At 38.9% G+C, this 17638-nt stretch overlaps 1 protein-coding gene across 2 annotated transcripts in view; it reads left to right on the forward strand.

Moving 5' to 3' along the window:
* The window catches only part of LOC121458867 (glucose 1,6-bisphosphate synthase), a 33845-nt gene that overhangs the window by 14744 nt on the left and 1463 nt on the right, over positions 1-17638 (forward strand). For both annotated transcript variants that reach the window (XM_041668193.1, XM_041668192.1), the window contains 12 exons: positions 185-352; positions 1395-1501; positions 2284-2368; positions 5926-6009; positions 9920-10113; positions 11470-11659; positions 11917-12014; positions 12761-12938; positions 13462-13555; positions 14215-14344; positions 14553-14742; positions 15542-15675. In XM_041668193.1, coding sequence (XP_041524127.1) covers positions 185-352; positions 1395-1501; positions 2284-2368; positions 5926-6009; positions 9920-10113; positions 11470-11659; positions 11917-12014; positions 12761-12938; positions 13462-13555; positions 14215-14344; positions 14553-14742; positions 15542-15675 — 1652 coding nt within the window. The remainder of the gene's footprint in view (positions 1-184; positions 353-1394; positions 1502-2283; positions 2369-5925; positions 6010-9919; positions 10114-11469; positions 11660-11916; positions 12015-12760; positions 12939-13461; positions 13556-14214; positions 14345-14552; positions 14743-15541; positions 15676-17638) is intronic.

Raw genomic sequence — 17638 nt, forward strand, 5'->3', positions numbered from 1 at the left:
GGGCCTGACTCTTCTGAGAACTCAGTTATTGGAAGAATTTTTAATAAATAATATATACCATTTAAAAATATATAAATATATATTAGTATAGTTAATACGAGTCTACATTTTGAGCCCTCAAACAGGCTTAGTATTAGCATATTATATTCCTGATTAGGTCTGCTTTTCTTTTTTTTTAAAACAGAATCCCAAAACGAAAGAGCAGATTGAAAATCTCTTGCGGAATGGGATGAACAAGGAACTGCGTGACCGTCTTTGTTGCCGGATGACTTTTGGGACAGCAGGACTTCGATCTGCCATGGGGGCAGGGTTTTGCTATATTAATGACCTTACAGTAATACAGTCAACACAGGCAAGTATTACAAACTATTATATATGTACTTTTCTCACTTTGTTATTTTACTTTATAAATAATGTAGTACCCTTCTTTTTAAAAAGTAAACTATTTTGTTCAGGAAGGTCCTCTTTTAAACATAAAGGGCAAGGAGTTAAATTGGAAAACATTTTGTATCTACAACAGCAGTTTTCAAACCTGTGGTTCATTGACCCCTTTGGGGGGTCAAACAACCCTTTCACAGGGGTCACATATCAGATATCCTGCATATCAGATATTTATAGTACAGTTCATAACAGTAGCAAAATTACAGTCATGAAGTAGCAATGAAAATAATTTTATGGCTGAAGGTTATGCTGGGGGTTGCAGCATTAGGAAGGTTGAGAACCACTGATCTTCTACAAGGTCACAGCCCTTCTGAAGAGTTCTTTTGACTGGGTGTGGTACACACCTTTATTTAGTTTCAGCACCCAGGGGAGGGGGAGACTGGAGCTGATGGAACTGTCTGGGTTTGAGGCCAGCCTGGGCTACATAGCAAGTTCCAGGCCAGCCAGGACTACAAAGTGAGATGGTAAAAATTCTGTCCTCTGGAGCCTTGAAATAAAACAATCTCCCTGACTCGGAATGTTCTCTCTGGCACACCCCGCTTCCCACACTGACCCCCTTTTCCTGCCTTTCCCCTCTCCCTCATGTGTTATGTATCGTATTGGAGTTGTGGTTACTAAGTTGGCATTTCTGTAGTATTAAATGTGTTTGAAAATCTGAGAAATGATTGTCACCTCACATTTGTGGATTGAGCAGTATAGCTCCCACATCAGTAAGCATGGCTGTAAGTACCAAAGTCAGTTCTGATCTATTAGCAGCACACTAAACAAAAACAGGACACTTTTAAGTTGTAAAATGTAGACATCGAGGCTGGGATGCAGCTCAGTGGTAATGCACTTGCCTGTTTGAACCCTCAGTTCATCCTCAGCGTGGAAAGGGGCTGTGGAGTGGGCAGGGTTGGGGACACTTACAGTGAAACTTTGTAAGAGGAGTTAATCTTGTTTGTTTGCTGCAGGGGATGTACAAATACCTGGAGAGTTGTTTTTCAGACTTCAAGCAGCGAGGCTTTGTTGTTGGGTACGACACTCGGGGTCAAGTAACCAGCAGCTGCAGCAGCCAGAGGTACAGTGTTAATTATTGCAAAGCTCGCATTGGAATAAGGGTAAAATACTTAATTTTTTTCTAGTGGCGAGAGTTCTGAAATAAGAGACCTTCATGCAGAAATGTGATCTCACGCTAATGCTTGTTGTGTGTTTCTGAACCCTGAGAACAATTTTAGCTGAAATAGAAGTAAAAAAAAAAAAACTTCAGAGATAAGCTTTAGATTTTATAGAAGTGTAAAAATAACCTTAAAATATTGCAAATTCAATTTCACAGAATGTCAGTTTATACATTTTTGTATAGGTATCAAGTAGGAGTAATTATGAAGTTTCTGTTCTCTTATAATCCTGCCTTAGTATCTTTTTATAAATTGATAGTCTTGGTACTTCTTTAAGGAGGATAATTGTACATTCGGTGTTTTTTGCTTCACTGTCCTCCAGTCTTGTCAGGTTTTTTATTTTTGTGTATGTATGTCTGGGGATGAAGCTAGGGCCTTGTACACACTAAGCCAGTGTGCTACCACTAAGCAACAACCCTAGCCTCTTAAGCAAACAGGCAAACCTTACTTAATAGTTTCCAGTTGGAGCATTAAGCTTAAATAATCAGTGGTGGTAAGAACATAAGGGAGACTGAGGCAGGAGTGTGAGTTTGAGGCAAGCCTAGGAAACGGTTCCACCCAGCTTTGGCTACTACCAAAGATCTTGGTTCAAAATTCAGAATAAGTCCATTATGAGACATTTGTTATGGGAAAGGTTGGTTCATTAAAATTATGGGAAGGACTAAGTGAAATTTGTTTGTTTTAGGCTTGCTAAACTCACTGCTGCAGTGTTGCTTGCTAAAGATGTTCCTGTTTACCTTTTCTCGAGATACGTTCCTACACCTTTCGTAGTAAGTATGTGGTGATAGTGATTACTCAGCTGGCTGCCCTTCTGGGGGTTTCTTAAGACAGTTAGGAGTCAAATCTTTGCCATACCTATGGTTCTAAGTATTGAATGTCCAATCCAATGAAAGTCCAGCCAGAAGGAGGAAGATAGTTTTTCCTTTGAGCTTGATCTATACAAGCTGCTCATGGTGAGATGCTTTTAACCAGAAACTGATTCATCAGGACAAAAATGACAGAGAGATTTGAACACACTACTTATAGATTTGAACACACTACTGATAGGTTTGAACACACTACTGATAGGTTTGAACACACTACTGATAGGTTTGAACACACTACTGATAGATTTGAACACACTACTGATAGATTTGAACACACTACTGATAGGTTTGAACACACTACTGATAGGTTTGAACACACTACTGATAGGTTTGAACACACTACTGATAGGTTTGAACACACTACTGATAGGTTTGAACACACTACTGATAGATTTGAACACACTATAGAGAGATTTGAACACACTACTGATAGATTTGAACACACTACTGATAGATTTGAACACACTACTGATAGATTTGAACACACTACAGAGAGATTTGAACACACTACTGATAGGTTGAGGTGGGTTCTGTGTGCATTTCTGTGTGCATTTCTGTGTGAGAGCTGAAAAACAGATGTCACCAACAGACTTTGAAAGACTGATGTGACTGGTCACTGGTCTGATGGATTATTATATACATAGTGATTTGGACCAAAGATGCACCAGCCACATTACATATAGATGATATCCTAGTTACTATGTTACAGTTATAACTGATGTTCACGGTCTCAAGTTTGAATATTAGGAGATTGGTGCTATTGACAGAAATGAGGTAGTGGATTGTGAGCATATTGACAGCGCAAAACAAAGAACCCGAGCAGAAATGAAAACAACAAACAATAAACTTAGGAGGGAGGACTAAGCCCTATTTTTAGGGAGGGAACTTTGTAAGTTTAATGAATACATTAGCAAAAAAAAGGTTAAGATACTGAGCTTACGCTGTCATAATATATTTGTGCTAAAGTAGAGTAAAAATAACGAAATCATAAAAGTAGGAGAAAGAAATAAGTACTTAAACTTAAAATAGTAACAAGATGAAACTGGCCTGGAGAGATGGCTCCAGATGCCAAGCTTGACAACATGAGGTCAGTCCCTGGGGCCCACATGGTAGAAGTAGAAAGCCAAGTCCCGCAAGTTCTCCTCCGTCCCCACGCATAGGCCATGGCACGAATGCCCCACCATCAAATAAATAAATAAATATAATTAAAAATTTATTAAGAAAACTGTGGAATGAGTGTTAAAGATACAAGACACAGTGTAGTGGCATTTCACTTATATTTTAATAAATAAAGCTTTCCCGAAGATCAGAAAAGTAAAATAGCCAGCCACTGACTCATACCTCAGTCCAAAATGGCCATTCTGCCTCCAGAAATCTCAGAATGAGGCTGAGGCTGAGAGCTGTCCCTCCCATTTTACAATCCTCTCTAGTTCTGGGATTAAGGGTGTGTACCACTACTGCCTGGGTTCTATGACAAGCTAGTGTGGCTACTGGGATTAAAGGTGAGTGTCATTGCTGCCTGGTCTGTAAGGCTGGCCATTGTGACTGTTTTACTTTTTTGATCATCAGGCAAGCTTTAGTTATTAAAATACAAAAGATGGTATACAGAGCTAGTTCCAGGACAGGCTCCAAAGCCACAGAGAAACCCTGTCTCGAAAAACCAAAAAAAAAAAAAAATACAAAAGAAATGCCACTATAACACAAACAAAATGAGTGTGTAATAAATACAATAGAAACGAAGATAATCAGTATTTTTAACTGTGTAATTTAAGTAAATGTGCAAATTTAGATGAATTAGCCAATTTCTTGGAATAACAGTTGATACATCAACTTACAAGAAATAGTAAACCTGAATAACTATAATTATCCAATAAGTTGAATTGGTATTTTTAAAAGTATTCTCAAATTTAAAATAACAAGTCTAGACAGTTTATGTGCAAGCTTTATCAAATCATTAAGAAATGAATATCTATAGATTCTTCTATTGAGATTTTGGAAATTTATTGAGCAACTTAAAGAATTGAAGGAATTGCTTTTTACTCTAAAGTATATCAATAAAGATAGCACCAGAGAATAAAAAACTAGAAAGGAGCTAGAGCTGTAGCTCAATGGTAGAGTGTTTGTCTCACATGCATCTATCAGCTCCAGTAGCAGAGATATTCATAAATCTAAGACTGTACCTTCGAGTTGCCAGTTCCCACTCACATCAGTCCCAGTACATTGGTTTCCTGTCTTACCGCAGGTAGATGTGCGGTAGTTGACAAGGATGGTGTTTTTAGAGATCTCAGGTAGTTGACAAGGATGGTGTTTTTAGAGATCTCAGGTAGTTGACGAGGACGGTGTTTTTAGAGATCTCAGGTAGTTGATGAGGACGGTGTTTTTAGAGATCTCAGGTAGTTGACGAGGACGGTGTTTTTAGAGATCTCAGGTAGTTGATGAGGACGGTGTTTTTAGAGATCTCAGGTAGTTGATGAGGACGGTGTTTTTAGAGATCTCAGGTAGTTGATGAGGACGGTGTTTTTAGAGATCTCAGGTAGTTGATGAGGATGGTGTTTTTAGAGATCTCAGGTAGTTGATGAGGACGGTGTTTTTAGAGATCTCAGGTAGTTGACGAGGATGGTGTTTTTAGAGATCTCAGGTAGTTGATGAGGATGGTGTTTTTAGAGATCTCAGAGTCATACCCTTTAGTCACCATGGCTCCAAATCAGAGGTTGTCTTCCTTGACTAAGTCTGAGCTTAAACGGTTTCTGGAATTGTGTCAAGGAACTAGCGTGATCAGACCTGAAACGTCTATGCACACCCTTCCCCTCCCCTCTCACCCCTACCTCCTGTGGTCGTGGAGAGCAGTCAGTATGACGGTGGAAGCTGTAGGGAAGCATCTGAGGAAGAGAAACAGTAGTTACCATAGAGAGAAAGAGAAACACACAGCCTGGGAGAGAGAAGGGTGAGTTGTCACATGACATGGAGGCACAGAGTGTATGTGAGGATCTTCAAATTAAAAGTCAAAAGTCTTGTGTTAGACTTTTGAATCTTCTACCTAATCACCATGTGATGTCAGATAAAACTCAGTAAAATGTGATGGATAGATAGTTAATAAATTTATTTCCATCTCCAACTATTTATGATTATATTTTCCGTTCATATCTCCATCCCAGTAAAGTATCTGTCATATAGTATTTACTAAATATTATTGTATAACAAAAGAATAGGAAATTGTTATACCAATAAGCAAAATGAGATTGGTAGGGAAGACCATTCAAGGTGATAACTGGGTGGTTGTTGAGCTGCATGTATTAGAAATGGACCCTACCCATCAAACCTGGAGCTGATAAGACCTTAAATTATTGATACCTAAGTATCCTCCTGCATTATTTAACCAAGTAATGTTCATGTAAAATATATGAATATCTAGCAAGTAAAGTGGAAAAAATGCTGCTCTGGTATATTTTTTATTTTTCCAGCCATATGCAGTGCAGGAGCTCAAAGCAGTTGCAGGTGTGATGATTACTGCATCTCACAACCGCAAAGAGGACAATGGATACAAGGTAAGCCTTGGACGCCTAATCTTTGCCTATTTTATAAGTTTTATTTTATTTGAATAATATGTGCTTGGTATGTTCTCAACACTGGGGAATAAAACCAGGCATTGGAAACAGATTGAGAACTCTGGCTCTCCCAGAATGTAACCTCCTGTGTGTTTATTGGTTCCCAGAGTGTGCATGTTACAATGGTCTCTTCATTGGGGTTTTACTTCTGTTTTCTTTGATTTCTCCATCCTTTCCCAATATATCCCCTCTATAATTTCAGAAATCAAGTCATGTTGTGTATCAAGAATATGAAGAATGAATGGTAAGAGTCAGGGAAATAGTACCTTGACCTCACTGTCCCCTCCCTCTGATCTGCCCAGGCTTCTCAGTGGCCACTGGGTCCATTTGCTGCATGAGCCCCTCTGACAAAATGACAATACAGTGGCAGAGGGGATCAGCAACTTGAGAGGTGCACACAGAAGATACATAGCCCAGTACCGAGCCAAGTTTCAGGCTTCTTGGAGATAGACCCATGTTCTTGCATTTTCTTCCTGTTTGAGAGGACTCCAGACACACTAAGTTCCATTTTAAGTAGGGGAAAGATTTAATATGGATTTAAGATTTGGGGTCTGGCCCATTCTTAGAGTCAGGGAAGAAGCATAATTAATTCAGTTTAGGACATGTAAGTTCCAGGTACTGTGAGTTAACCAGGTAAGCAGATGTGCTTGCTGTGAGCTGTGGAGATCTGTAACTCAAGGAAGAAATATGGGCTGAAGTTACAGGTCTTAGGGGTACCATATCTACTAGAACATATAGGGTTATTTGGAAGTTCTTGACTTGGATATACAGCCAAAAGATAAGGTAGAAGGAAAAGTCAAAAATGGATTCTAGGGAATATTAACTTTAAGGGAAATGAAAGGAAAGGAAAAAAGGTACCAGAGATAGGAGAAAAGCTGGAAGAAATTAATGCCATTAAGCCTAAAAGACTTAGAGAGTTGCAAGGGTTAGTAAGAGCAAAGCTTCAGATTTCTGTATGCAGACTCCTACTGTAATCTGTTGGGATGTCTGGGAGCCATTTCAGAACCAGTGTCTCTTTAACAGGGTTCTTAATTACCCACAGCTGCCTCATAGACTCCAAGTTAGTCCTCCTTGATCTTCTCTTCTCTGTCAATTAGTGTTACCACACACCTAAACAGCAGTGAAAACCTGTTCTTGACGGCTTCCTTTCAGTTTGCTTCGACACTGACCTCTGCCTCTTAGAAGCTTTGTGATCTGGGGCAGGCTAATCTACTCCTCTGTGCTTTAGTTTTATCAACTGCAAACTGAAGATAATTGTAGAACCAATGAGATATAGAGTGAAAGTGAAGATCAAAAGTCATAATTCCTACCACAGTGTCTGACTCTGACATGTTCTCAGTAAATGTCAGCTGTTTTTATTCTCAGTATCAGCAGCTTCTCTGTATAATGTAGCCACCGATGGCTGCCAAACACTTAAAGTATGACTAGGCTGGACTAAGAAGTTAGAAATGCAGAATAGTATATTTTAATACAATGGGTTATAGAATGTATATTAAAATTCATTTAATATTTTAATCTTTGTTTTATTTTCATCTATTTATTTTAAAATTTTAATTGTAAAAGGAACATATAATTCACCTTCTGAACCTTTTTTTATGGGGGGGGGGGGGTATTTCCAAAACAGGTTTTTTTGTGGTGCCTTGACTATCCTGGAACTCGCTGTATAAACCAGGCTGGCTTTGAATTCACAGAGATTCACCTGCCTCTGCTTCCTGAGTGCTGCTGTGATTAAAGACATATGTCACCACCACCCAGCTACTCTGAATCTGTTTGATGTGGTTGCTAGAAAAAATGAAATTACCTATGTGGTTTCCATTTGTGGAGCACATTTTGTTCTTTTAGACATTGCTGTTTCATAGGATACATTTTTTAATTTCTCTCTCTCTCTCTCTCTCTCTCTCTCTCTCTCTGTGGCGGGGGGAGGTGTAGAGGTCAAAGACTAACTTTATATTCAGTTTCCTTCTTTTTATTTTCCTGTGGGAGAAGTTAAATTTTTATCATAAGATAAAATTTTAAAAGTAAAACTTCTGGTCCAAAGGGATATGCAAAGAGAGTGAGAGCAAAGTGTTGGGAGGGGATAGCACTTAGGAGCACTGCTGCTCTTCCAGAGGATCCTGATTTGTTTCTCAGGAACCACTTGGTGACTCACAACCATCTGTAACTCTGGTCCCAGGGACTCCAGCGCCCTCTTGTGGCCACTGTGGGTGACAGGCACACAGGTGGTAGGTGTACACAAATATCTCAATTACTGCTTCTGTTTTACTAGAGGTTATGGATTTGTTTAAATTGTTTATTTGATCTTGATTTAACTGTGGTGGTTCATATATGTCAAGAAATTCATCCATTTCTTTTAGTTATTCTAGTTTGTGGAATACAGACTTTTAAAGTATACCCTTATTCTCTGAATTTCCTCAGTGTCTGTTGAAATGTTATCCTTTTCATCTCTGTTTGGATTTCCTCTCCCCATCTTTTGGTTAATTTGGCTAAGAGTTTCTCAATCTCGTTGGTCTTTTTTCTTCAAAGAACCAATTCTTCATTTCATTGATGCTTTATACTGTTTTTGTTGTTGTTCTTATTTATTGATTTCAGCCTCGAATTTGATTATTCCCATCTACTCTGTGGGTGTTATTTCTTCTTGCTCTGGAGTACTAAGTTGTTTCTGTTTTTTGTGTAGGCACTTAGTGCTATGAACTTGCCTCTTAGAACTGCCTTCATTGTGTCCCATAGGTTGGGTATGTTGTGTTTTCATTTTTATTCAGTTCTAAAATGTTTTAATTTTCTTCTTGATTTTTGTATTGACCCGATTTTGATTCTTTTGAGTTGATTTCTATGACTTTATATATTTCCTGTTGTTTCTGTTGTTGATATAAGAATTTTTAAGTTGAATAATTTGTCACATTGTGACAGAGTTTAATACATAGTATATGCAGTCAAATGTCTTTCATTTAGAATGGAACAGCAGGGTTCCATGACATATCTGTGATAGAATCAGCATAAATATTTTTTGAGCAATGTCCCTTCGAGCTTTAAAACCCTGTGAAATCTTAGAATTACCTTTTTGATTGCTTTTGTTTTGGGGTGTGTGTGATTATTCTTAGTGCCTTACTGATTAAACTACTAGAGAAATTGAAAACTACTTGAAATGGATTTAACATACTATTTTATTTTTTCTGATACATATTTTGATATTACATAACTCTAATCTACTATGGAGGTGATTTATTTATTCTGTTTCATATAATACAATACTGAGTTTAATAGTGTAAGTTTTTGTGGATATTTCATTGTTTTTTAGTTTTTAAAGATCTATTTATATTTCAGGTGTGTGAATGTTTTGCCTATATGTATGTCTGTACACCACATGCATGCACTACTCTCAATGCAATGCTGCAAGAGGGTGTCAGAGCCCTGAAAACTGAGACTGGAGTTTCAGATGGTTCTGAGCCACCTTGTCAGAACCAACCTGGGTTCTCTGCTAGAGCAGCCAGTGCTCTTAACTGCTGAGCCATCTCTTCAGCCCCATTTCATCTTTTTTTATATTATCTTTAGAAATAGTTGTAAATCTAAAAATACAATTTTATACTAGCATATGCATGTATTATAAGGTGATTATATTAATCCCTCATATTAGCTTGTTACTGCAGTTGATTCTAAGATAAGCTATAATACATGATTGTTTTATTGTAACAAGTCATTACCATCAGTGTACTTTAGTGTTAGTAAATTAGCCTAATACTGATAATTTTTTACTTAATTTGATATTCTTCACAAAGTCAGAGAGCTCTACTATAGCTGAGAAAGAGCCTACAAGCATTTTAACTAATTATGGCTGTATTTATGTATCACATAGGTGTATTGGGAAACTGGTGCTCAAATTACATCTCCTCATGATAAAGAAATTCTGAAATGTATAGAAGAGTGTGTGGAACCATGGAATGGTTCCTGGAATGATAATTTAGTGGACACCAGCCCTCTGAAAAAAGATCCTCTCCAGGACATCTGCAAGAGATACATGGAAGACCTGAAAAAGATCTGTTTTCACAGGTATCCAATGGGACTGTAGGATAACCTTAGAATAGCATATATCCAGCCCTGGTACGGAAATGTCCTAAATGAGCTTGGTATCAGAATCATTAAGTTAGTCTCTCTCTCCCCTCTCCCTCTCTCCCCCCTCTCTCACCTCTTTCCCTCTCTTCCCTCTAACATACTAGGAAATACTTAGGTCATATAGAAAGCATAAAAGAACCAACATGAGGGCCTGCCACTGGCCAAAGACTAGAAAGTCTTCAAAATGAAAAATCCACTTTTTTTTTTTTGTGGTAGAGATTGAACTCTGGGCTTTATCCATGCTAGACAGCACTCTACCACTGATCTGACTGTCCCAAATTCAACTATTAAATGCAGAAAGAAGAGTAGAATTAAAACATCACAATTTTGTGATCTCGATAATGAACCTTAGCAGCCATGCTCGAAGCTTATAATAGGCAATAAATTGATAGGAACTTGCAGACGGGTGGATGAGGATGACAGGGCACTAATAAATATTAGCCGTGAAGTTGGCATGATGGACTTCCTATTGTGACTGGGTACAAAATACACACCTTCTGTTCTTGCCAAGAGAATTGGAATTGAATCTCATGTTGCCCCTAGATTAAATGACCCATACATTGTAGAAACAGATCAGAGAAACGTACTAATATAAACAAGGACTTAGATGTAGCTCAGGAGAGAGCTTGCCTTGTGTGAGCAGAGCCTTCCCTGAGTTGAATCCCAGTAACACATAAACTGGACACAGCGGCATACACATGTAATACCAGTGCTTGGGACACAGAGGCAGGAGGATCAGAAGATAGTGGTCACCCTCGGCTACATGGCAGGTTTGAAGCCAGCTGGAGACATTTAAGAGATTTTCTCTCAAACTGAAAGAGGTGGGAAAGAGGAAAAGGAAAACAAAACGAAAAGGAGGCATAATACCAAGATGCATTCTCTGGGAAAAAACAAGCATTGGAAACATACAGAAAGGACATTTACAAAGTCATGACCTGGAAGGCATAGCAACCAGATGTTATTTTTTAGACACTTGGAGAAAATGTGAAGACAGATATTAGGCAACATGAAAAGATTATTGTTCAGTGTTTTGGATGTGACAATGGGATTATGTTTGTGTTTTTAAATCCTAAAGTATTTTGTACAAAATAATATGTTGAGAAGAAGTAAAGCCAGACTGACAGAATCGATAGATGTTGAAACAAAGTGCCAGGCATAGATGGGTGTTGGGTGTTCTCTTTATCTGTATTTTGAAACTTGTTATGAAGTAATTGTTATTTATTTTATAAATCTTATTTACTATAGGAAGTGGTTAGTAAATGACGAGTAAGGATATGTGGTTTTTCTTTACAGGGACTTAAATTCGAAGACCACCTTGAAGTTTGTGCATACCTCCTTTCACGGAGTTGGTCATGACTATGTGCAGTTGGCTTTTCAAGTATTTGGTTTTAAGCCTCCAATTCCGGTCCCAGAACAGAAAGATCCAGATCCAGAGTTCTCTACTGTTAAATGCCCAAACCCTGAAGAAGGAGAATCTGTGCTGGTATAGTTTTTAATATTTAAATTTTTCTTAGATTCTCACCCATTGTACTAGATGTCAGGGATGACTTACATGCTTCCCCTGTGCCCTGCAGCAAGCACCATAAAGATGTGTTTGAAATCTCTGCAGAAAGTGGCCCTAGTTCTGTCTGTCCAGACTGCATGCTTTCTGAAATTCATATCACTGACAGTGCCTACATTATAAGCACATTGGATTTGGGTTCTTTAGTACAATCTAGCCTTTTTGGATTTCCTGTTTAGGAACTCTCCCTAAGACTGGCAGAGAAAGAAAATGCCCGGATAGTGCTAGCCACAGATCCTGATGCAGACCGGCTGGCAGTAGCAGAACTTCAGGAGAAGTAAGTAGTTTGAGCTGCGGCCCTAAATGGGATGTCCACATCACCTCCTCCTCCCAAGGATCAAGGGTTATCGCAGAAGGAGGTGTGTAAAGATTCTGAGAGCCAGCTGTGTTTTCAGGACACAGCAGGTGAGCTGCGCATATGAACTCACAACACTGGTGGGGACAGAGACAGGAGGCTCGTGGAGTTCATGGGCTAGCCTTCCTAGCTGAATTGATGAGCTCCAGGTTCGGTGAGAGACCCTGTCGCCAAAAGTAAGGTGGCAGCTGAAGAGATGACTTATTGATTAAGAGCACTTGCTTCTCTTTCTGAAGTCCTGGGTGTGGTTTCCAACACTCAGATCAGGTGGCTCACAGCTGCCTGTATTCCAGTTACAGGGGATCCACCACCCTCTTCTGGCCTCCACAGGCATTACTTACATACACACATACAGGCACACAAGTGTGCACACATGCACATGAATTAAATTAAAACTATATTTAAAAATAAGGTGACGAGTAATAGAGGAAGTACTCAGTGTTCACCTCTGGCCTCCCTACATATGCAATTCATGTGTACACACAAGTAGGTACACACGTGTATACAACACACCAAAAAGAAGGAATAAATGTTTTGTCATATAATAACTTTTAGGGTTTCCAAGAAAAGGGGAGACAGGGTGGGGATACTGATTTAAAGGTCTGAGCTGGAGCGTTTTCTTGAGAAACTACCGAGGTATTGACTTTGAAGTTTCATTCTTTCTACAGTGGTCACTGGAAAGTTTTCACAGGGAATGAGTTGGCAGCTTTGTTTGGGTGGTGGATGTTTGATTGCTGGAAGAAGAGCAAATCGGACGCTGATGTGAAGAATGTTTACATGCTGGCCACCACCGTCTCTTCTAAAATTCTAAAGGCGATTGCACTGAAAGAAGGATTCCACTTTGAGGTAGGAATGAAGTGGGCGTCGTTTGAAGTCTGCATGGCACTTCTCTAAACATTTCTACAAAGACTTCTAACTGTTTACGCTTGCTTAAAATGTTTGGTAACTAGACACCTGAGCCGAAGTCATCTATTGTGTGAATTTCCGAGGGGACATGTTCTTCCAGACACTACAACAGTGCTTCTTACTCCACGTACGGAGTGTCTGGGGATGTCATGTGAGAACATAGAACATTTTAGACTGGGAAAAATCTGACTTATCAGTGACATGTATATTCCTCATCACATAAACGTACTGTATTTGATGTAAGTCACTGTTTCTCTGCTGGTGGGTCATCAGTTGTGCCTGTGTGTGGTGGGTGGCTGTGGTAGTTTGTGACTATATATCCACCACTTTATAAACCTCTGTGGACCAAGGACCTGGACAGGAACTCACTGTTCAGGAGTTCTGTGCATTTAGAAATAAGCTCTTTAATGTGTGTTCACTTAATCAGAGTTGCTTAACTGGAGGGGCTTCCTCTACATTTCAGGAAACATTACCAGGCTTTAAGTGGATTGGAAGTAGGATAAAAGACCTCCTAGGACATGGGAAAGAAGTCCTTTTTGCATTTGAAGAGTCTATTGGTATGTAGTAAATACTAATAATCTTTTCTTTGGGTTGAAAACAGTTAAAAAATATGGTGATTCTATAGAGAGGAGACATTTACCTCCCAGCTGTAACTTTGAGTTGTGGAAATGCAGAGATGCCTGCCTAGCAGTCTATGTCTTTCAAGTGAACAGTGGTTCATCAGATGAAAGACTCTCAAATCTGATTACAAAGAAGGACTTGTTAGAAGCTTTATGTAGGCCGCGATGTTATGGAAAATTTAAGCATGTGGTATGCTTACATGGCATTGTTTAAAACCTTAAAGGCTTTGCTTCCCTAAGAAGGCTAAGTCAAATACATAGGTGCATTTTCCATTAGAGAAGAACTTAGAGGTCCCTAAGTACACTGTTTCTAGACTCCTATGGAGTTAGATGTTTTATTATTGCCGTCACTATATTTTGTTGATAGTGATAAGTTTTTTGTTTGTTGTTTTTGTTTTGAGACAAAATGTTAGCTATTACATCCTAGCCTGGCCTTGAACTCCCAATTAAGCCCCTTGGGTGCTGAGGTGTAGTCATACATTATCACACCTGGCCTGATACTACGTTCGTCAGTGCTGGTCAGCGGGGAAATATAAGACTGTGGTAGTTGTAGCCGAAGTCTTCCCCCTTTTCTAAAGACACCGTGTAACCCTCAGGCTTTCTGTGTGGAACCTCCGTATTGGATAAAGATGGAGTGAGTGCAGCTGTGGTTGTTGCCGAGATGGCCTCTTTCCTGGAAACCAGGAAGGTGACCCTGACAGAGCAGCTGGCCAAAGTTTATGAAAAGTAAGTTCTCGTGTGAATCTCGTGCCAGATAGTCCTTGCTTGCCTTTTTGTTTGTTTGTTTGATTTGGTCCTTTTCTGGGTTTGTTTTTGAGGACTAGTTAAAATTATCAGTATTATTTTCTATAAAATATCACATTGGTTTATCTTTAATATGTACATGTCCCAAAAGTTACCTCGAATCTGACTTCAGCTTTAAATCTTTGCACAGATACGGTTATCACATGTCCAAAACTTCATATTTCTTGTGTTATGACCCACCTACCATCAAAACTATATTTGAAAGGATTCGCAATTTTGAGTGTCCAGGGGAGTACCCAAAGTTCTGTGGGGCCTTTGCTATCTTACATGTACGAGACATAACGACTGGATATGACAGCAGCCAGCCCAGTAAGAAGTCAGTAAGTACCTTTTCTCCTTTCTGCGGTAGGTTCATACCTCACCATTATTTAAGGTTTAAGGCAAGGGCCGATGGTGATAGGGCACTTACCTAGAATGTGTAAGACTGAAGACCTAAGGCAAGTCCTCCTTACGACTCCAGGTCCCATGGGTTTTGTGAGAGTGTCTTTGTTGACATCTACTTATGTTATCATTGCATGTGGTAGGTCTACTTCTCTATGCCTCTCAAAACTCCTACCTGTGTGGTAGGTGCTCATTGGATACTTAGGTGTGATAAATTTTTATATTTGTTCTGTTGTTATGATAACTGTTAGCTTAAGTCTTCATTTATAATATTCAGATGTTGTACTATTTAAAAGATATTGTTTTAGTATTCTAATAATGTATTTAACATGTTTGTATCTTACCCAGTTTTAATATTTTTTATTCTTTGATGATTATATACATGGTTAATGTATTTTGATCTTACACATCCTCACTACCTCCCTCCAACTCCCTCTGGGAATCACCAACCCATCTCCCTCAGGATTTCATGTTCTCTTTTTAAATCTTACCAGTTTTCGAACATTCAGTTCTCTAATGATAAGTATGTTTATATTAGTGCACAACAGATTCCCAGAATGTTTTAGCCTTGATAAATTGAAACTGAACTCTGTACTCATTAAACAACTTTCCACCTCCATCTCCCAACTCTTGGCAATCTATACTTTGTTTCTATGAATTAGACTACCTTAGATGCTTCATGTAAGTGCAATGTAGTTTATAGTTCTTGAAAATATAGATCCGTTGCATTTTGCATAGGTACTGCCCGTGAGTAAAAACAGCCAAATGATCACGTTTACTTTTCAAAATGGCTGTGTTGCCACTCTTCGAACAAGTGGGACAGAACCAAAGATAAAGTATTATGCGGAGATGTGTGCATCACCTGGCCAGAGGTAAGAACTGATTTTTTTAGATATATACGTAAAGACTTTATTGGTATATAACTTATATACCATAAAATTCACACATATCAGTGTAAAACTGAGTAGTTTGTAGTACATCCAGAGCTGTGTAACCATCACTACAATCAACTTCAGAACATTTTCATAACTCCAAAAGGAAGCCTCTGTGTGCTCCAGGAGGCCCTTCACTGCCCAAGTAATCACCAATTTACTGTCCTTTTCCATAGATTTACTTACAGTAGACATGGGTCACACTTTTTCTTGTTTTCAACACTTGAAAAAAAAAAAAGAGGGGACTGGAGAGATGGCTCAGAAGTTAAGAGCACTGACTGCTCTTCCAGAGGGCCTGACTTCAGTTCCCAGCAACCACATGGTGGCTCACAACCATCTGTAATGAGACCTGGTGCCTTCTTCTGGCTTGCAGGCAGAATATAGGCAGAACACTGTATATATAATAATATTTTTTTTTAAAAAAAAAGAGGAAGCATTTATTTGGGTCATGCTTTTTGAGGGTTCAGCTCCTGGTTGCTGGATCTATTTCTTTGGGTGTAAGGCAAGGATGAGCATGATGTGGAGGAGGAAGGGATCAGGTAAAACCTTCAAAAGCACAGCCCAGGGACCGATTTCCTTCAGGTTTTTTCTACCCCACATAGCACCAATATCTGAAGACAAAGATTTATAATACTGTAATACCTGAGTCTATGAGGCACATTTCAGATTCAACATATAACAGGACATTTTATATAAATAAATACAGTATGTGGTCCTTAGTGGCTGAAATCATCCTTAACTCCCAAATATTCCTTTGTATGAATATATACCATGTTCTTAAATCCACTCATCCATGGACATTCAAACTATTTACATCTTTTAAGCTGTCACAAGTGAGCATTTTTGAATGAGTTTGTGTGGCATGCACTTTCATTTTTCTTGGATATATATGAAGGAGTAGGATTGCTGGGTCCTAAGGTAGCCCTAAGGTATCTTTTACCTCTTGAGAGACTGTCAGTCTCTTTCCAAAAAAAGAAAGAAAGAAAGAAAGAAAGAAAGAAAGAAAAAAAGAATTTTATCATTGGGAATTGAATTTCAAAATTGTAGTGATTTCCTTTTGTTCTTGGAAAGACAAAGATTTAGTATAAAGCAATGATCAATAGTTCCTCTGTATATTACCAAATACTTGTTTTCTGTATCTGTCATGATTTTGCATAATCTGCCCAATTCATTTTCTGAAGATATGAGTTGTCAATAAACACACCAAACGTTATTTTAAAGTAATAAAAGTATTCCTTTTGATTATGTCATTCATTGACCAGTGGATTTGGGGGAAGGAGATTTTATTTTTTCATTGTCTTCAGACCATGCCCTTGTATGAAAATTGCATTTCCACTGGAGAAGAAAAAGTCCTCTATGTTCAGAGAAAAGTTTATAGCTACCCAGATAAGGTGATTTTAGGTTAAAATGAGTATTATTAAAGTAATAAGATGGATGTTACCTAGCTTGTCAGTGACTGGGAAAGCAATCACTGGAAGCTTCTCTAGAAACATTTTGAGCTGGAGCAGTGCTCCCAAGAGCAGTGCTCCCAAGACGACTCAGAGGGAATTGCTTGTAAGTGTATAGTTTTTGGTTTTGGTTTGGTTTGGGTTTTCGAGACAGGGTTACTCTGTGTAACAGCCCTGGCTGACCTGGAATTCATTTTCTAGACCAGGCTGACCTCGAACTCACAGAGATCCCCCTGCCTCTGCCTCCAGAGTGGGACTAAAGGTGTGCACCTCCACCGCCCAGTAAGTGTATAGTTATTTTTTAATAAACGTTTTATTATTTTTTTCTACTTTTGTTTGAGACAGACTCTCTTTGAGACAGTTCCAGGATGGCCTGGAACTGTTTGTGTAGACCAGGCTGGCTTCAAACTCACAGAGATAACACGTCTCTGTCTCCCCAGTGTGTGCTGGGACTG

The sequence above is a fragment of the Microtus oregoni genome, unplaced genomic scaffold (assembly GCF_018167655.1).
Source record: "Microtus oregoni isolate MIOR12 unplaced genomic scaffold, Mior012 000018F_ref0000195, whole genome shotgun sequence".
NCBI lineage: Eukaryota > Metazoa > Chordata > Mammalia > Rodentia > Cricetidae > Microtus > Microtus oregoni.